The sequence below is a fragment of the Loxodonta africana genome, chromosome 7, assembly GCF_030014295.1.
Source record: "Loxodonta africana isolate mLoxAfr1 chromosome 7, mLoxAfr1.hap2, whole genome shotgun sequence".
Taxonomy (NCBI): Eukaryota; Metazoa; Chordata; class Mammalia; order Proboscidea; family Elephantidae; genus Loxodonta; species Loxodonta africana.
This window is the reverse complement of record NC_087348.1, coordinates 14,623,516-14,638,574: the sequence shown is the minus strand read 5'-3', so window position 1 is coordinate 14,638,574 and position 15,059 is coordinate 14,623,516. Positions and strand designations below refer to the sequence as shown.

General features: G+C 41.6%; 1 protein-coding gene across 3 annotated transcripts in view; it reads right to left on the bottom strand.

Moving 5' to 3' along the window:
* Positions 1 to 15,059, bottom strand: part of LOC111753189 (membrane-spanning 4-domains subfamily A member 4A-like) — a 59,790-nt gene that overhangs the window by 42,305 nt on the left and 2,426 nt on the right. For all 3 annotated transcript variants that reach the window (XM_064288005.1, XM_064288006.1, XM_023559710.2), the window contains 2 exons: positions 1,687 to 1,843; positions 472 to 600 (listed from right to left, as the gene is read on the bottom strand). In XM_064288005.1, the coding sequence (XP_064144075.1) occupies positions 472 to 600; positions 1,687 to 1,827 (270 nt within the window). In that variant the 5' untranslated portion in view covers positions 1,828 to 1,843. The remainder of the gene's footprint in view (positions 1 to 471; positions 601 to 1,686; positions 1,844 to 15,059) is intronic.

Sequence of the window (15,059 nt, the reverse complement as noted above, 5' to 3'; positions counted from 1 at the left end):
ACAGTCGAATGAACCCTCCCCAGTCACAGCTGTGAATCTTGATGTGTTCAAGCCAATAATGGCAAGTCTACCTCATTGCCTATAGTTGGTTTGGGAATATGCATATATAAAACATTTCTGAACACTGAGCTAAGTCAAGAAATCTGATATGGTCTGCCAGGAGGCCATGATGAGGTCCTGCATCACCAACCAAGGACTGACCTGCAAATGACTTGCCACTGACCTTCTCATTTTGAAATAATCAGTGCTTTCAATATATAACCCATTCTAGTTTGTGTCTTTGGTTACATGTTTATAACTGATATATATTAAATATGTAATTTGCCTAATTTCCTATGTCTTTTATATGATTACTCCCACATTAAATATGAAAAAAACTGAGAGGGAGATTAGATATATTTCTCAAGGTTATAGAAATACAAGGTAGAAGAAGAACACTTTCTCCAGTTATGTCCAAGGTACTCTACTCACCATTATTGACCCCCATATTGGGTAACCTGTATATACAGAAGTGGGTGCTGGCTCATGAAATAGCAAGAAGACACATAGCATTATTATTCCCAAGCTGAGGATTATCAAGGCAGTCAGGATTAGGACAACCTAGAAATGATAACAAAAGTAAAAACCAATTACCCATCACAGGAATCATGCTCAAGCCAACATTTCTCCAACCATTGAGTTACTTTCCTTCTCAATCATTTGGAATAGTCAGATGTGCTTCTTGATATTCTCTTGTGAATTTTTTTCCATATAAAGAATTGTGAATATAGTAACTTACCAGAATTATCTCTTAGGATATCTATTACTTAACCCGGAATTTCAAAGAAAAAAAAGAATGTGCCAGGACATGCTCAGAGACACTGTACTGGTACCCACAATGACAACCCAAGATGTCATAGGTACTCCTCTGACAACTGTTGCTCTCCTTTGTCACATGCTCAGACAGTGGAGAATCAGCAGTTAGAAAAAAGTCTTCTAGCAAGGATAAGTGACCTAAAGGAAGGAGAGTCCATATAGGGTACAAGAAGAAAAGAGCAAATATGTCATGTTCTTAGGATCTGGGACCTGAGGTCATGACTTTGAGGATACAGGTCAAAAATTAGGGGAGTTTGAGTATAATCGTGCCATGACATTAAAAAGGATTCAAAGTGTCCACAATGGCTTCGTCCAAGTGCTTTGAAGCCAGAGCTACAGGTAGACTTTTATATTCATTCTCCTTCCACTAGCATTAACCTGTCTTTCTTTATACCCTTTATTTCTTTCAGGGAAATAGACCTAAGACTCCAGAGGGGAAATGCATGGAGCATTGAAGAGTTTTCATCACCTGCAGAGCAGGACTGGCTGAGACAGTCACCCAGAGAGAGATACCACCAATAGGTAGCCATCAGGTATCAGGAAGGCCTGTGGAGAGGACACCATCTAGTTCACACATGGCCTTTTCTTTTGCTGTTCATCCATGCAGAAGTTAAATGTATTTGTCATGGATGACCCACATGGATTAGAAACATGATGTGATAGAATATTCTGCCTTTTTTTTTTTTTCAAGAGATAGGGCCTGAACATCAAATACTGCTGTCCCAAAGATCAGTTGATATGAGTCTTGTAGAAGAGATATTTGTCATTAGATCTTATCAGTTTTGAGTTTACAACATCATTAGCCTTCTCCCAGATCTGCACTTGACTCACCCCGAGAACCTCAACACGCATCCTCAAGGATGTCCTTGTCATCCATTTCTGCAAAAAGGAGTGTAAATCACGCTCTTTCCCCTGAAATACACCAGACTCAGCCTCTGGTGAGGTATGTTGTGATTCCAGCAGGATTGTCATGGCAGCAGAAAAGGTTCTACAATAAGAAACATAGTTCAGAATGAGGTCCTGGAAATGACAGGAGAGGGGCACTTTGAGGCAGCCTCCTCCATAAGACAATCTTTGGTCTACGTTCCTTCAATAAGCTTTAATAGCTGTTAGGACATTTCATAATGTGTTAAAGAGAGAATTTACTTTCACATCCCTGATTTGCTCTTTTCTGAGGAGGGAGGGAGGGGGAGATTACATAATTCTTAAGAGCATGATATTCATTTTGCCTTGAGGTTAGTATTTGTGCCTCTCCATCTTTTCCAGTTTGTTTCAAAGATTTTTCAGAAGAGTCGGGGTTGTCCTTTGCTTCCTGCTCTCGTGTAATAAACTAGGAACATGTACAAATGACAAAGGGGTGGTATCTGACCTCCTCTAACTTCACAAGATTGAAGGAGATTCAAGATCAACAGGCCCAGGCTGATTCCCATGAGACAGAGGTTAGACATGCCTCCTCTATCAGCCATCTTTACCAATTCTGACACCAACTGTCCTCCCACAGCACTCTCTACTTCTCTGCTGGAGTCAGTAATTCTTTGCAATGGCCAGATGGAGCTCACAAATAATACTAACAATTATGGAGTTTATTAGGGAAGTAACAGTTACAACTCGGGCTCGGGAACACTCAGGATACAGTTCTTCCATCAGAACAGCCTCCTCCCAGGCATGCTCACAGGCATGCCTCTCCTTGGCCCTTAGCCTCTTCCCAAAAGCACTCCGCTTTCTCCATTGGCTAAGATGCCACCACACTGTCTCCTGCTGCTGAGTCTGTACTGCCGAATCTCTGCTGCCAGGTCTCTGTCACAGCTTCTCTCTGCCTTCAGTGTTACAGCTCTCTCTGTCTCTCTGAGTCTCTCAGTTCAATGAACTTCTCAGTGCAGGGATCCCGGGTTCAAAAATGTACTGGTTCCTGGATGTTCTTCCTTGCAATGGTGAGATCTTCTCTCTTCTCTGGAACTGGCTTTCTTTTAAGACAAAACCGACCAGTCCCCTTGGTGGGCCACACTTATTTGCACAGTCCCACCCAATCACTTGGGTAGGATTTACAAGACCATGGCTAGAAAGGCCACAGAAAAGCTACTCATTGCACCACAAAAAAGGACTAGGCAAAGGTTGGCCAGGAGGTGCTCTTCTTTCTGTTGCAGACTCTGCTTTAATGTTAAACGAATTTGTAAAGTAGGTTACATATAAAATACTGTTGAGTAGTATGATGGTCAGGATTGTGTGTCAAATTGGCTGGACCATGAGTCTTAGTGTTTGGTAGTCATGTGATGTTGCGGCCACTTCCCTGTTGAGATTTGATATGCGATCACCCCCATTATGGGATCTGCTGTGAGTAGCTAATCAGTCGAAGGGAGTTTCCTTGAGCACATGGGCTGCACTGAGTGTAGGCAGACTTTCTGGCAGGGCTCAGGAGCTTTTGCTTGTTCTGGATCCTGCAGCTGGCTTCTGTTCATCTGACCTCTGGTTCCTGGGACATGAACTAGCAGCTTACCTACCTATCTTGGGATTCATTGATCTTCACAGCCTGTGATCAAGAGCCTTGCTCCCTGGCCTGCCGATCTTGGGTTTGCCAGGCCCTGTGGCTATGTGAATCAGGAGAAGCCTCTATCCTGACCCACAGACTTGGGACATTACAGCCTGTACAACCATGTGAGCCATATCCTTGATATAAATTTCTCCTTCTATATATTTATACACTTTATTGGTTTTGCTTCTCTAGAGAGCCCAGCCTAAGACATTTGGTACCAGGGGTGGTTCCAGAGAAACAAAACTGTAAAGATGAATTTTCTAAATTGGCTCTCAAGTCTGGTTAATCTTAAAGGTATTGATGCCTCTACTTCCAGTATAAAGATGGCACTGCTAATCCATGGCATGAGGTGGCAATTCAAATACACAAAATATCATCACCAATAGATCAGGTATTGGTGAAAGGAGAGACTGTGGGTGATTGCATGTATGACACCTTTCTACAATTTTTTCATAATGAGAAGTATAAGGGAGCTGGTTGGTTGGTCCTACTTTCGCTAGACAAAACTGGTGAAAGAAAGAGATGACTCAGGGCTTTAGAGTCAAAGATCAAGCGCCGCAGAAACGACTTCAAAGTTTTCATTTATGCCTTGAAAAAAAGCCTTGTTTCTTGTAGTAACAGAGCTGATATTGCCAAAAACTGAAGCCAGAGTTTTATTGTAAGAGTGGCTGAATTATAATGCCAACTCAATTGCCAACCTTGAGAGGTCTCTGAAGTTAAGTTCAGGGCATTGATTGGGAATAAACTGGATCCTGAAACCTGAGATGGGGTCATATGGGCAGATAATCAGGAAGCCAGAAACACTGATTCCCCAAATTCTGTTGTATCACTCCTACCAACAGAACCATTAGCCCCTCCAGCCCCATCTAATGAGATTAACCTAGCTGCATCTAGAGGGCCTTTTTATAGGATAGCACCTGAGGTAGATTCTTTACAAGACAATGCTGAATGTTCTCAAAACATTTTCCCCACCAATTTTGTCTTCTAGACCTATAACAAGACAAGTCTCAGTGAAACCCAAAAGTTGAAGTACCAAGTGTAAACTATGAGGAGGTATGCTACACTTTGAAAGAACCGCTTGACTTTTCTAATATGTACAAACAGGAACCTGAGGAATATGTTTGGGAATGGCTATTAAGGGTGTGGGATAATGGTGTAAGGAACATAAACATGGATCAGTCTGAGTTTATTGATATGGGCTCACTAAGCACAGATTCTTCATTCAGTGTTTTAGCTCAAGAAGTTAGGAAAGAATCTAATAGTTGATTTGGTTAGTGTCTTAGGCTGGATTCTCTAAAAACCGGTCAAAAAACGACTGGTTTTTAGAGAACCCAAGGCTGGGTTCTCTAGAGAAGCAAAACCAGAAAAGCATACAAATATATATAGAGAGAGAGATTTATATCAAGAAAATGGCTCACACAGTTGCAGAGGCTGTAATGCCCCAAGTCTATGGGTCAGGGTAGAGGTTTCTCCTGACTCACGTAGCCACAGCGGTGGGCAAGATCAGCAACTCAGAGAGTAGGTCTCTTGTTCACAGGCTGCAAAAGTCGATGAATCCCAAGATGGGTAGGCAAGACTGCAGGTAAACTACTATCTCCAGTCCCAAGAATCAGGGGTCAGATGAACAGGAACCAGCTGCAGGGTCCAGAAAGAGCAAAAACCCACAAGCTTTGCCAGAAAATCCACTTATATTCAATGCAAGCCACACGCCCAAGGAAATACCTTTTCTATAAAAAAAAAAAAAAAAAATTTTTTTTTTTTTTTTACTGTCTAGCTACCCACAGCAGATTCCATCATGGAGGTGATCACATAATGTCACATCTCATCACGGAAGTGATCACAACATCATACAACTATCAAACCACTGAGAATCATGGCCCAGCCAAGTTGACACACAAACTTAACCATCACCTTTGTGTTGCTGAAGCATGGATCACATGATAGCCTATACTGAACCAAGCTGAAGTACCAGACCTGCCTTGGTATACTGTAGAAGAAAGTATCCAAAGGCTTAGGGAAATTGGCACGCTATAGTGGATTTATCAGGTTAGACCTACAGACCACACAAAGACTGCCAGAGGACACCCCCTTTAAAACAACTGTGAGAACAAATTTTTGAAGGGAGCCCCAGCATCTTTGAAGAGTACTGTGATTGCTGTTTTATGTAAGTCAGATTTGACAGAGGGAACTGTCCTAACTGAATTAAGACATCTAACTACAATGGGACTGATTGGAGCCTATGGTGGTAGGGGCCAAGTGGTGGCACTCAATCCCCAAAGACAAGGTGGGCATAATGCACAGCTGCATCAAAGCAGTAATCAGGATAGTCTGACTTTTATGACTTATGGTGTTGGCTACTTAGTCATGGTGTCCCTAGGAGTGAAATACAGAGGAACGCTACTATATATTTCCTTGATTTGTAAAATGGATGAATTCTAGGTCAGTGAACAGCAGTCTAACTCATATTGCCAGAATAGAGAGTCATGGCCCCTCAATCAATTCCCAGACTTAAGTGAGTATAAAGACCAAAAACCCCTTGAATGTAGGAGAGACCGGGTCCCCTTGAGGAAGGATTCCAATACATTGCCAAAATTTATAGTGTTAATCTCTCTTCTAGCCTTCCCCAAAGAGATCTGCAGCCTTTATGAGACTGACTGTTTACTGGGAAAAAAGCAAATAATCAGACTTTTCAGGGATTACTGGATACTGGCTCTGAACTGACGCTAATTCCAGGAGGCCATCACTGTGGCTCACCAGTCAGAGTGGAAGCATATAGAGGCCAGGTTATTAATGGAATCTTTGCTCATTTCCATCTCACAGTGGGTCCAGTGGGTCCCTGAACCCATCCTTTAGTGATTTCCCCAGTTCCAGAATGCATAATTGGAATAGACATACTCAGCAACTGGAAGAACCCCCACAGTGGATCCCTCACAAATGGAGTAGGGACTCATGTTAGGAAAAGCCAATTGGAAACCATTAGAACTATCCCTACCTAGGAAAATAATAAGCTAAAAGCAATACTACATTCATGGAGGGACTGCAGATATTACTGCCACCATCAAGGACTTGAAGGATACAGTAGTGGTGATTCCCACCACATCTCCATTCAACTCACCAATTTGGCCTGTGCAAAAAACAGATGGCTCTTGGAGAATGACAGTGGGTTATCAAAAGTTAACCAGGTGGTGACTCAAAATGCAGCTGCTATTCCAGATGTAGTCTCATTGCTTGAGCAAATTAATACATCTCCTGGTACCTGGCATGAAGCTATTGGTATGGCTGCCTAATGCTTTCTTCTCCATATCTGTTTTAAAGGACCATCAGAAGCAGCTTGCCTTCAGCCGACAAGACCAGCAATACATCTTCAGTTGCCTGCCTCAAGGCAACATCAGCTCTCCAGCCCTACGTCACAATTTAGTTTGCAGGGAACTTGATTCCCTTTCGCTTCCACAAGACTTCACACTGGTCCATTACATTGGTGACATTATGCTGATTGGACCTAGTAAGGAAGAAGTGTCAATGACTCTGGACTTATTGGTAAAACATTTGTGTGCTAAACAAAAAAAAAAAAAAAAAAAATTTTTTTTTTTTTTTTTTTTGAGGGTAGGAAATTAATCCAAAAAAAAATTCAGGCACCTTCCACCTCAATGAAATTTCCAGGGGTCCAGTTGTGTGGGAAATATCAAGATATTCCTTCTAAAGTGAAGAAAAAATTATTGCATCTGGCTCCTCCCACAACTAAAAAGGAGGTACGAACCTAATGGGACTCTTTGGATTTTGGAGGCAACATATTTCTCATTTGGGTGTGCTACTTTGGCCTACTTATCAAGTGACTCAAAAAGCTGCTAGTTTTTAGTGGGGCCCAGAATGAGTGAAGGTTCTACAACAGGTTCAGGCTGCCATGCAAGCTACTTTGCCAATTGGGCCATATGATCCACCTGATCCAATGGTGTTTGAAATGCCTGTGGCAGGTAGAGATGATGTTTGGAGTCTTTGGCATGCACCTGTCGGTGAATCACAGTGCAGACCCTTAGGATTTTGGAGCAGAACGCTGTCATCCTCTGCAGATAACTACTCTTCTTTTGAGAAACAGCTTTTGGCTTGTTACTGGGCCTTAGTAGAGACTGAACACTTAACCATGGGACACCAAGTCATCATGTGGCATGAGCTGCCCAGCATGAACTGGATGTTGTCTGACCCACAGAGCCATAAAGTTGGACATACACAGCAGCACTACATCATTAAATGGAAGTGGTATATACAAGATTGTACCTGAGCAGGACCTGAAGGCACAAGTAAGTTACATGAGGAAGTGGCTCTAATGTACATGATCTCCATTCCTGTCATATTGCCTTCCATCTTCCAGTCTGCACCTATGGCCTCATGGGGATTTCCTTGTGATCAGTTGACTGAAGAAGAGAAAATTTGTACCTGGTTTTACAGATGGTTCAGGGCAATATACAGGCACCACTGGAAAGTGGACAGCAGTAGTATCACAGCCCCTTTCTCGGACCTCCCTGAAGGAGAGTGGTGAAGGGAAATCCTCCTAATGGGCAGGACTTCAAGCAGTGTACCTGGTTGTTCACTTATCTTGGAAGGAGAGACAGGACTATGTGTGATTGTACACGGATTCATGGGCTGTGGGCAATGGTTTGGCTGGATGATCAAGGACTTGTAAGGAACATAATTAGAAAATTGGAGACAAGGATTTATGGGGAGGAGGTATGTGGATAAACCTCTCTGAATGGGCCAAAGAAGTGAAGATATTTGTGTCTCATGTGAATGCTCACCAAAAGGCGACCTCTGCAGAGGAGGATTTTAACAATCAAGTGGAAAAGATGACACATTCTGTGGAAACTACTCATCGTATTTCCCCAGCTACTCCCATCATTGCTCAATGGGCTCACGAACAAAGTGGCCGTGGTGCCATGGATGGAGATTAGGCATGGGCCCAGCAACACAGCCTTCCACTCACCAAGGCCAACTGGACTACAGCCACTGCTGAGTGCCCAATCTTCCAGCAGCAGAGACCAACACTGAGTCCTCGATATGGCACCATCCCTGGAGATACCAGCAACTTGGTAGCAAGTTGATTACATTGAACCACTTCCATCATGGAAAGGGAAGTGTTTTGTTTTTACTGAAGTAGACACTCACTCTGAATATGGATTTGCCTTCCCTGCATGCAATACTTCTGCCAAAACTACCATCTGTGAACTTACAGAATGCTTTATCCACGTGTTAGTATCCCACACAGCATTGCCTCAGATCAAGGGACTCACTTCATCACAAATGAAGTGTGGTAGTATGCCCATGCTCATGGAATTCACTGGTTTTACCATATTCCCCATCATTCTGAAGCACCAGCCTTGATAGAACAATGGAATGGCCTTCTAAAGACACAATTATGGTGTCAGCTACATAGCAATACCTGCAGGATTAGGGTAATGTTCTCCAGGAGGCTGTACATGCTCTAAATCAGCATTCAATATATGGTGCTGTTTCTCCCATAGCCAGGATTCATAAGTCCAGAAAACAAGGCATGGAAATGGGAGTGGCACCATTAATTATGACCCCTAGTAACCCACTCAGAAGATTTTTGCTTCCTGCCCCCATGACCTTATTCTCTGCAAGTTTAAAGATCTCAGTTCCAAAGAGAAGAATGCTCCCACCTGGAGACACATCACTGATTTCATTGACCTGGAAGCTAAGAAGGCCACCATGAAACTCTGGGTTCCTTAAGCCTCTGGAGCAACAGGCAAAGAAGCGAGTTACAATATTGGCTGGTGTGATTTCTCCTGATTACCAAGAGGAAATTGGATTGATATTACATAATGGAGGCAAAGAAGAATATGTTTGGAAAGCAAGAGATTCCTTAGGGCATCTCTTAGTACTACTATGCCCTGTAATTAAAGTCAATGGAAAACTACAGTGACCCAATTCCTACATGACTACTAATGGCCCAGACCCTTCAGGAATGAAGGTTTGGGTCACTCCACCAAGAAAAGAACCGCGACCAGCTGAGGTGCTTCTGAGGGCAAAGGGAATACAGAATGGGTGGTAGAAGAAGGTAGTTCTAAATACCAGTTACAGCCATGTGATCAGTTGCAGAAACAAGGATTATAGTCGTTATTAGCACTTCGCTTTGTACGTGTGCATCAAATATTTTTGTTTTCTTCACTTGTAAAATATAAGATGTAAACAGTGCCAGTACTTTTTTGGTTTTATGTGGGTTGGTTGTGTCATGTTAGGTGCAAGTATGGCTTTATGAGTGTCTTTACTCAGAGATTATGTATGGCTTAAGGAGATGTGTACCAGTGCCAAGTTGACAAAGGGTGTACTGTGATGTTTAAAATTGTGTGTTAACCTCACTGGGCCATGATTCTCAGTGTTTTGACAGTTGTATGGCATTGTAGTTACTTCCCTGTTGAGATTTGATATGCGATCACCCCCACGATGTCATCTGCTGTGAATAACCAATCAGTTGAAGCCAGTTTTCTTGGATGTGTGTACTGCATTGAGTGTGGGTGGATGTTCTGGCAGGGCTCAAGGTTTTTGCTCATTGTGGATCCTGCAGCTGGTTCCTGTTTGTCTGACCCTTGGTTCTTGGGCCTTAAACTAGCAGCTTATCTGCGGTCTTGCCTGCTGATCTTGGGATTCATCAATATTCACAGCCTGTGAACAAGGGCCCTACTCCCCGACCTGCCAATCTTGGGTTTTCCAGCTCTGCAGCTACATAAATCAAGAGAAGTCTCTATCGTGATCCATGGACTTGGGACATTAAGGGCTCTACAACTTCATGAGCCATTTCCTTGATATAAATCTCTCTCTGTATATATATTTTTATAAGCTTTGCTGATTTTGCTTCTTTAGAGAACCCAGCCTAAGGCAAGTATATATAAAAGCCTTGGCGGAGTAGTGCATAAAGCACTGGCCACTAATCAAATTGTCTTTGGTTCAAACCCAGCATCTGCTCCATGAGAGAATGAAGTAGCAGTCTGCTTTTGTAAAGAGTAAAGCCTTGGAAACCCTATGGGGCAGTTCTACTCTGTCCTAAATGGTCCCTATGAGTTGGAATCAACACAACGGTAGTGGCCGAGTAGGTGTATTCAGACTGAACTGTACTTTTGAGCATCCCTCAGGCAGAATACAGGATCTAGATTTTACAGGGGAGAGTAGAATAAGTAAGGACCTTAATTTTGCCCTTAAATCTAATCCACAAACTCTAATCCATTTTGACCTGGGAAAGCTGACTCTCTAGCCTTAAATTCAAGTTATTATAATAAAGCTTATAATTTTATCTTTATTTAGCAACTTCTCCCAGAGAGGGAGAGCATAAACTTTCACTTTCAACATTTGAAGACCTGAACAGAAAATATCTACCCTTCCTCAAATTTTCTCTTTCAAAGAAAATATTGCAGCACAATGAGAAGTGTATAGAGATTATTTTGGATCCCTGTAATTTGTCACTAATATAGAGTGGCAAGTGCTAAATGTAACATGAACTATAACGGAATACTCCGAGTGTCTTCTCTTAGTGGAAGGACCCACAATTAACTCAGTCGTTCATGTTAAAAACCTGTGAGTTCATCATTGATGCCTTCTGATACTCACCCTTTGTGTCCAATCAATCATGTTCTTCTGATCCTACCTCACAACCAGTTTTCAATTCTGTGCACTTCTCCCACCCAACCAGACCAAGCCGCCATCCTGCTTCTTAGGAATATATCCTTCGTTTCCCAGTGTTGTAGTGTTTCCACTCATGGCCCTGTATGGATAATTCATTCTCACTCAGTAGCCAGAGTCATTGTTTTAAAAAGCAAAGACAATGTGTTAAAATTGGTGGCCACAAGTTGATTCTGATTCACAATGATTCTATTGGACAAAGTAGAACTGCCCCCACAGGGTTTCCAATGCTGTAATCATTAAGGGAGTAGACCGCCACATCTTTCTTCCATAGTGCAGCTGATGGGTTCAAACTGTCGACCTTTCGGTTAGCAGGTAAGTACTTAACTTCTGTGCCACCAAGTCTTCTGACAATAATGTTACACTCTTTAATCCTCCATTGACAATTTATTGCTCTTAGTATAAACTTAAAATTTTTAGGATTGTTGAGAGGAGAACCTCTGCTACTTAGCCCACATCTATTACCCTAAACTTACATTGAATCTCTCTCCTTTTTATTTCCAAAGCTCCAGATATGTTTGACACATTTCAGTTCTTCCAAATCAGCAATCTTTTTCCTATATTGAGGCATTTGCACACGTTGAGCCTATTGCCTGGAATGTTCTACCTCTCCCATGGCTGCCCTGCAATAAAAACCCACCTCAGCATCTGGTCCTTCTTATTCACTGATGGTATTAAATACACTCTGCCTTCTCTCAGATGCAACTCCACACCTCCTCAACTACTCATAAATGGTTTACTCAATCTATGATATTGACAGTGCTTCAAGAAATCTCTGTTATTTCTCTCTTATACTCTAGAAGCCAAAATTTTTGTATATGAACTTTTTTCTCTCAAATGCAAAGGAATGTCTACATTAATCTCTCAGACATAACTTCAGACCAAGGATTTAGGAAGTATAGTCCCTGTCTTATTAAATATGCATGCTGGCCTTGTTCTACATTTAATGTCTCACCAATAAGAATTTAAAGTTTGCCGAGGACAGTGATATTATATACAAATAATGCTTCCAAATGGCTCTATGGTCTTGCTATATTTCTGTTCCCTACATGTCTTCCAGTTTGTCATACTGCGGGGGCTTGAGTGTTGCTGTGATGCTGGAAGCTGTGCCACCAGTATTCAAAAACAAACAGGGTCACCAAAAGCAGACAGGTTTCAGCTGAGCTTCCAGACTAAACAGACTAGGAAGAAGGACCCAGTGGTCTTCTTCTGAAAAGAATTAGCCAGAGAAAATCTTATAAACAGTAGCAGAACATTCTTTGATACAGTGCCAGAAGATGAGCCCCACAGCTTGGAAGGCACTCAAAACACAACTAGGAAAGGCTGTCTCCTCAAAGTAGAGTCGATCTTAATGACATGGATGGAGTCAAGCTTTTGGGACCTTCATTTGCTGAGGTGACACGACTGAAAATGGGAAGAAACAGCTGCAAACGTCCATTAAAAATTGGAATGTGGCTGTACAAAGTATGAACCTAGGAAAATTGAAAGTCATCAAAAATAAGATAGAATGCATAAGCACCAATATCCTAGGCATTGGTGAGCTGAAATGGACTTGTGTTGGTCATTTTGAATCAGACAATCATACGGCCTACTATGCCAGGAATGACAACTTGAAGAGGAGTGGCATTACATTCATCATCAAAAGAACATTTCAAGATCTATCCTGAAGTACAATGCTATCAGTGATAGGATAATAGCCATACACCTACAAGGAAAACCAGTTAATATGGCTATTATTCAAATTTACACACCAACAACCAACACCAAACATGAAGAAACTGAAGATTTTTACCAACTTCTGCAGTCTGAAATTCAACAGGATGCATTGATAATTACTGGTGATTTGAATGTGAAAGTTGGAAACAAAGAAGAAGGATCCGTAGTTGGAAAATATGGCCTTGGTGATAGAAATGATGCTGGAGATCCCATGATAGAATTTTGCAAGACCAACGACTTCTTCACTGCTAACACCTTTTTTCACCAACATAAATAGCAACTATATACATGGACCTGGCCAGGTGGAATACACAAGAATCAAATCAACTACACTTGTGGAAACAGACAATGGAAAAGCTCAGTATCATCAGTCAGAACAAGGCAAGGGGCTGACTGCAGATCAGACCATCTGTTACTCATATGCAAGTTCAAGTTGAAACTGAAGAAAATTAGAACAATTCCACTAGAGCCAAAGTATGACCTTAAGTATATGCCACCTGAATTTGGAGATCATCTCAAGAATAGATTTGATGCCTTGAACACTAATGACTGAAGACCAGACAATGTTGTAGAATGACATGAAGAACATCATAAATGAAGAAAGTAAGAGGTAATTAAGAAGATAGGAGAGAAAGAAAAGACAAAAATGGATGTCAGAAGAGACTCTGGAACTTGCATTTGAACGTTGAGTAGCTAAAGCAAAAGGAAAAAACGACGAAGTAAAAGGATTGAATAGAAGATTTCAAAGGGCAGCCAGAGAAGACAAAGTAAAGTATTGCAATGACATATGCAAAGGCCTGGAGTTAGAAAACCAAAAGGGAAGAACACCTTCGGCATTTCTCAAGCTGAAAGGACTGAAGAAAAACTTCAAGCCTCGAGCTACAATATCTAAGTATTCTGTGGGGAAAGTACTAAATGATGCAGGAAGCATCAAAAGAAAATGGAAGGAATACACAGAGTCATTATACCGAAAAGAATTAGTTGACTTTCAGACATTTCAGGAGGTAGCATACGATCAGGAACCAATGGTACTGAAGGAAGAAGTCCAAGCTGCACAGAAGGTATTGGCAAAAACAAGCCTCCAAGAATAGATATTGAGATGTTTCAACAAATGGATGCAGAATTGGAAGCGATCACTCGTCTATGCCAAGAAACTTGGAAGGCAGCTACCTGCCAACTCACTGGAAGAGATCCAGATTTATGCCTATTCCCACGAAATGCAATCCAACCGAATGCTGAAATTATCAAAAATATCATTAATATCACAAGCATGTAATATTTTACTGAAGATCATACAAAAGCAGCTGCAGCAGTATATCAACAGACAACTGCTAGAAAGTCAGGCCAGATTCAGAAGAGCTCTTAGAACCAGGGATATCACATTGATCCTGGCTGAATGCAGAGAATACCAGAAAGATATTTACCTATGTTTTACTAACTATTCAATGGCATTCGACTGTGTGGATCATAACAAATTGGGAATAGCATTACAAAGAATGGGGATTCCAAAACACTTCATTGTGCTCCTGAGAAACCTGTACATAGGTCAAGAGGCAGTCGTTTCGACAGAACAGGAGGATACTGCATGGTTTAAAATCAGAAAAGGTGTGTGTCAGGGTAATATCCTTTCTCCATACTTTTTCAGTCTGTATACTGAGCAAATAACCTGAAGCTTCATAGAAGCTGGACTCTACGAAGAAGAATTGGGCATCAGGATTGGAGGAAGGCCCCTTAACAACCTGCATTATGCAAATGACACAACCTTGCTTGCTGAAAGTGAAGAGGACTTAAAGCCCTTACGGATGAAGATCGAAGACCACAGCCTTTAGTGTGGATTATACCTCAGAAACAAAAATCCTCACAACTGGGCTAATAAGCAACATCATGATAAACAGAGAAGAGATTGGATTTGTCAAGGATTTCATTTTACTTGGATCCACAATCAACACCCATGAAAGTAGTCAAGAATTCAGAGGATGTATTGCATTGGTAAATCTGCTGCTAAAGATCTTTTTAAAGTGTTGAAAAGCAAAGACGTCACTTTGAAGACTAATGTGTGCCTAACCCAGCCAAGGTTTTTTCAGTCTTCTCATATGCATGCAAAAGCTGAACAATGAGTAAGAAAAACTGAAGAAGAATTGACGTCTTGAATTGTGGAGTTGGTAAAGAATATTGAATATACCACGGACTGCCAGAAGAATGAACACATCTGTCTTGGAAGAAGTGCAGCCAGAATGCTCCTTAGAAGTAAGGATGGGAAAACTACATGTCA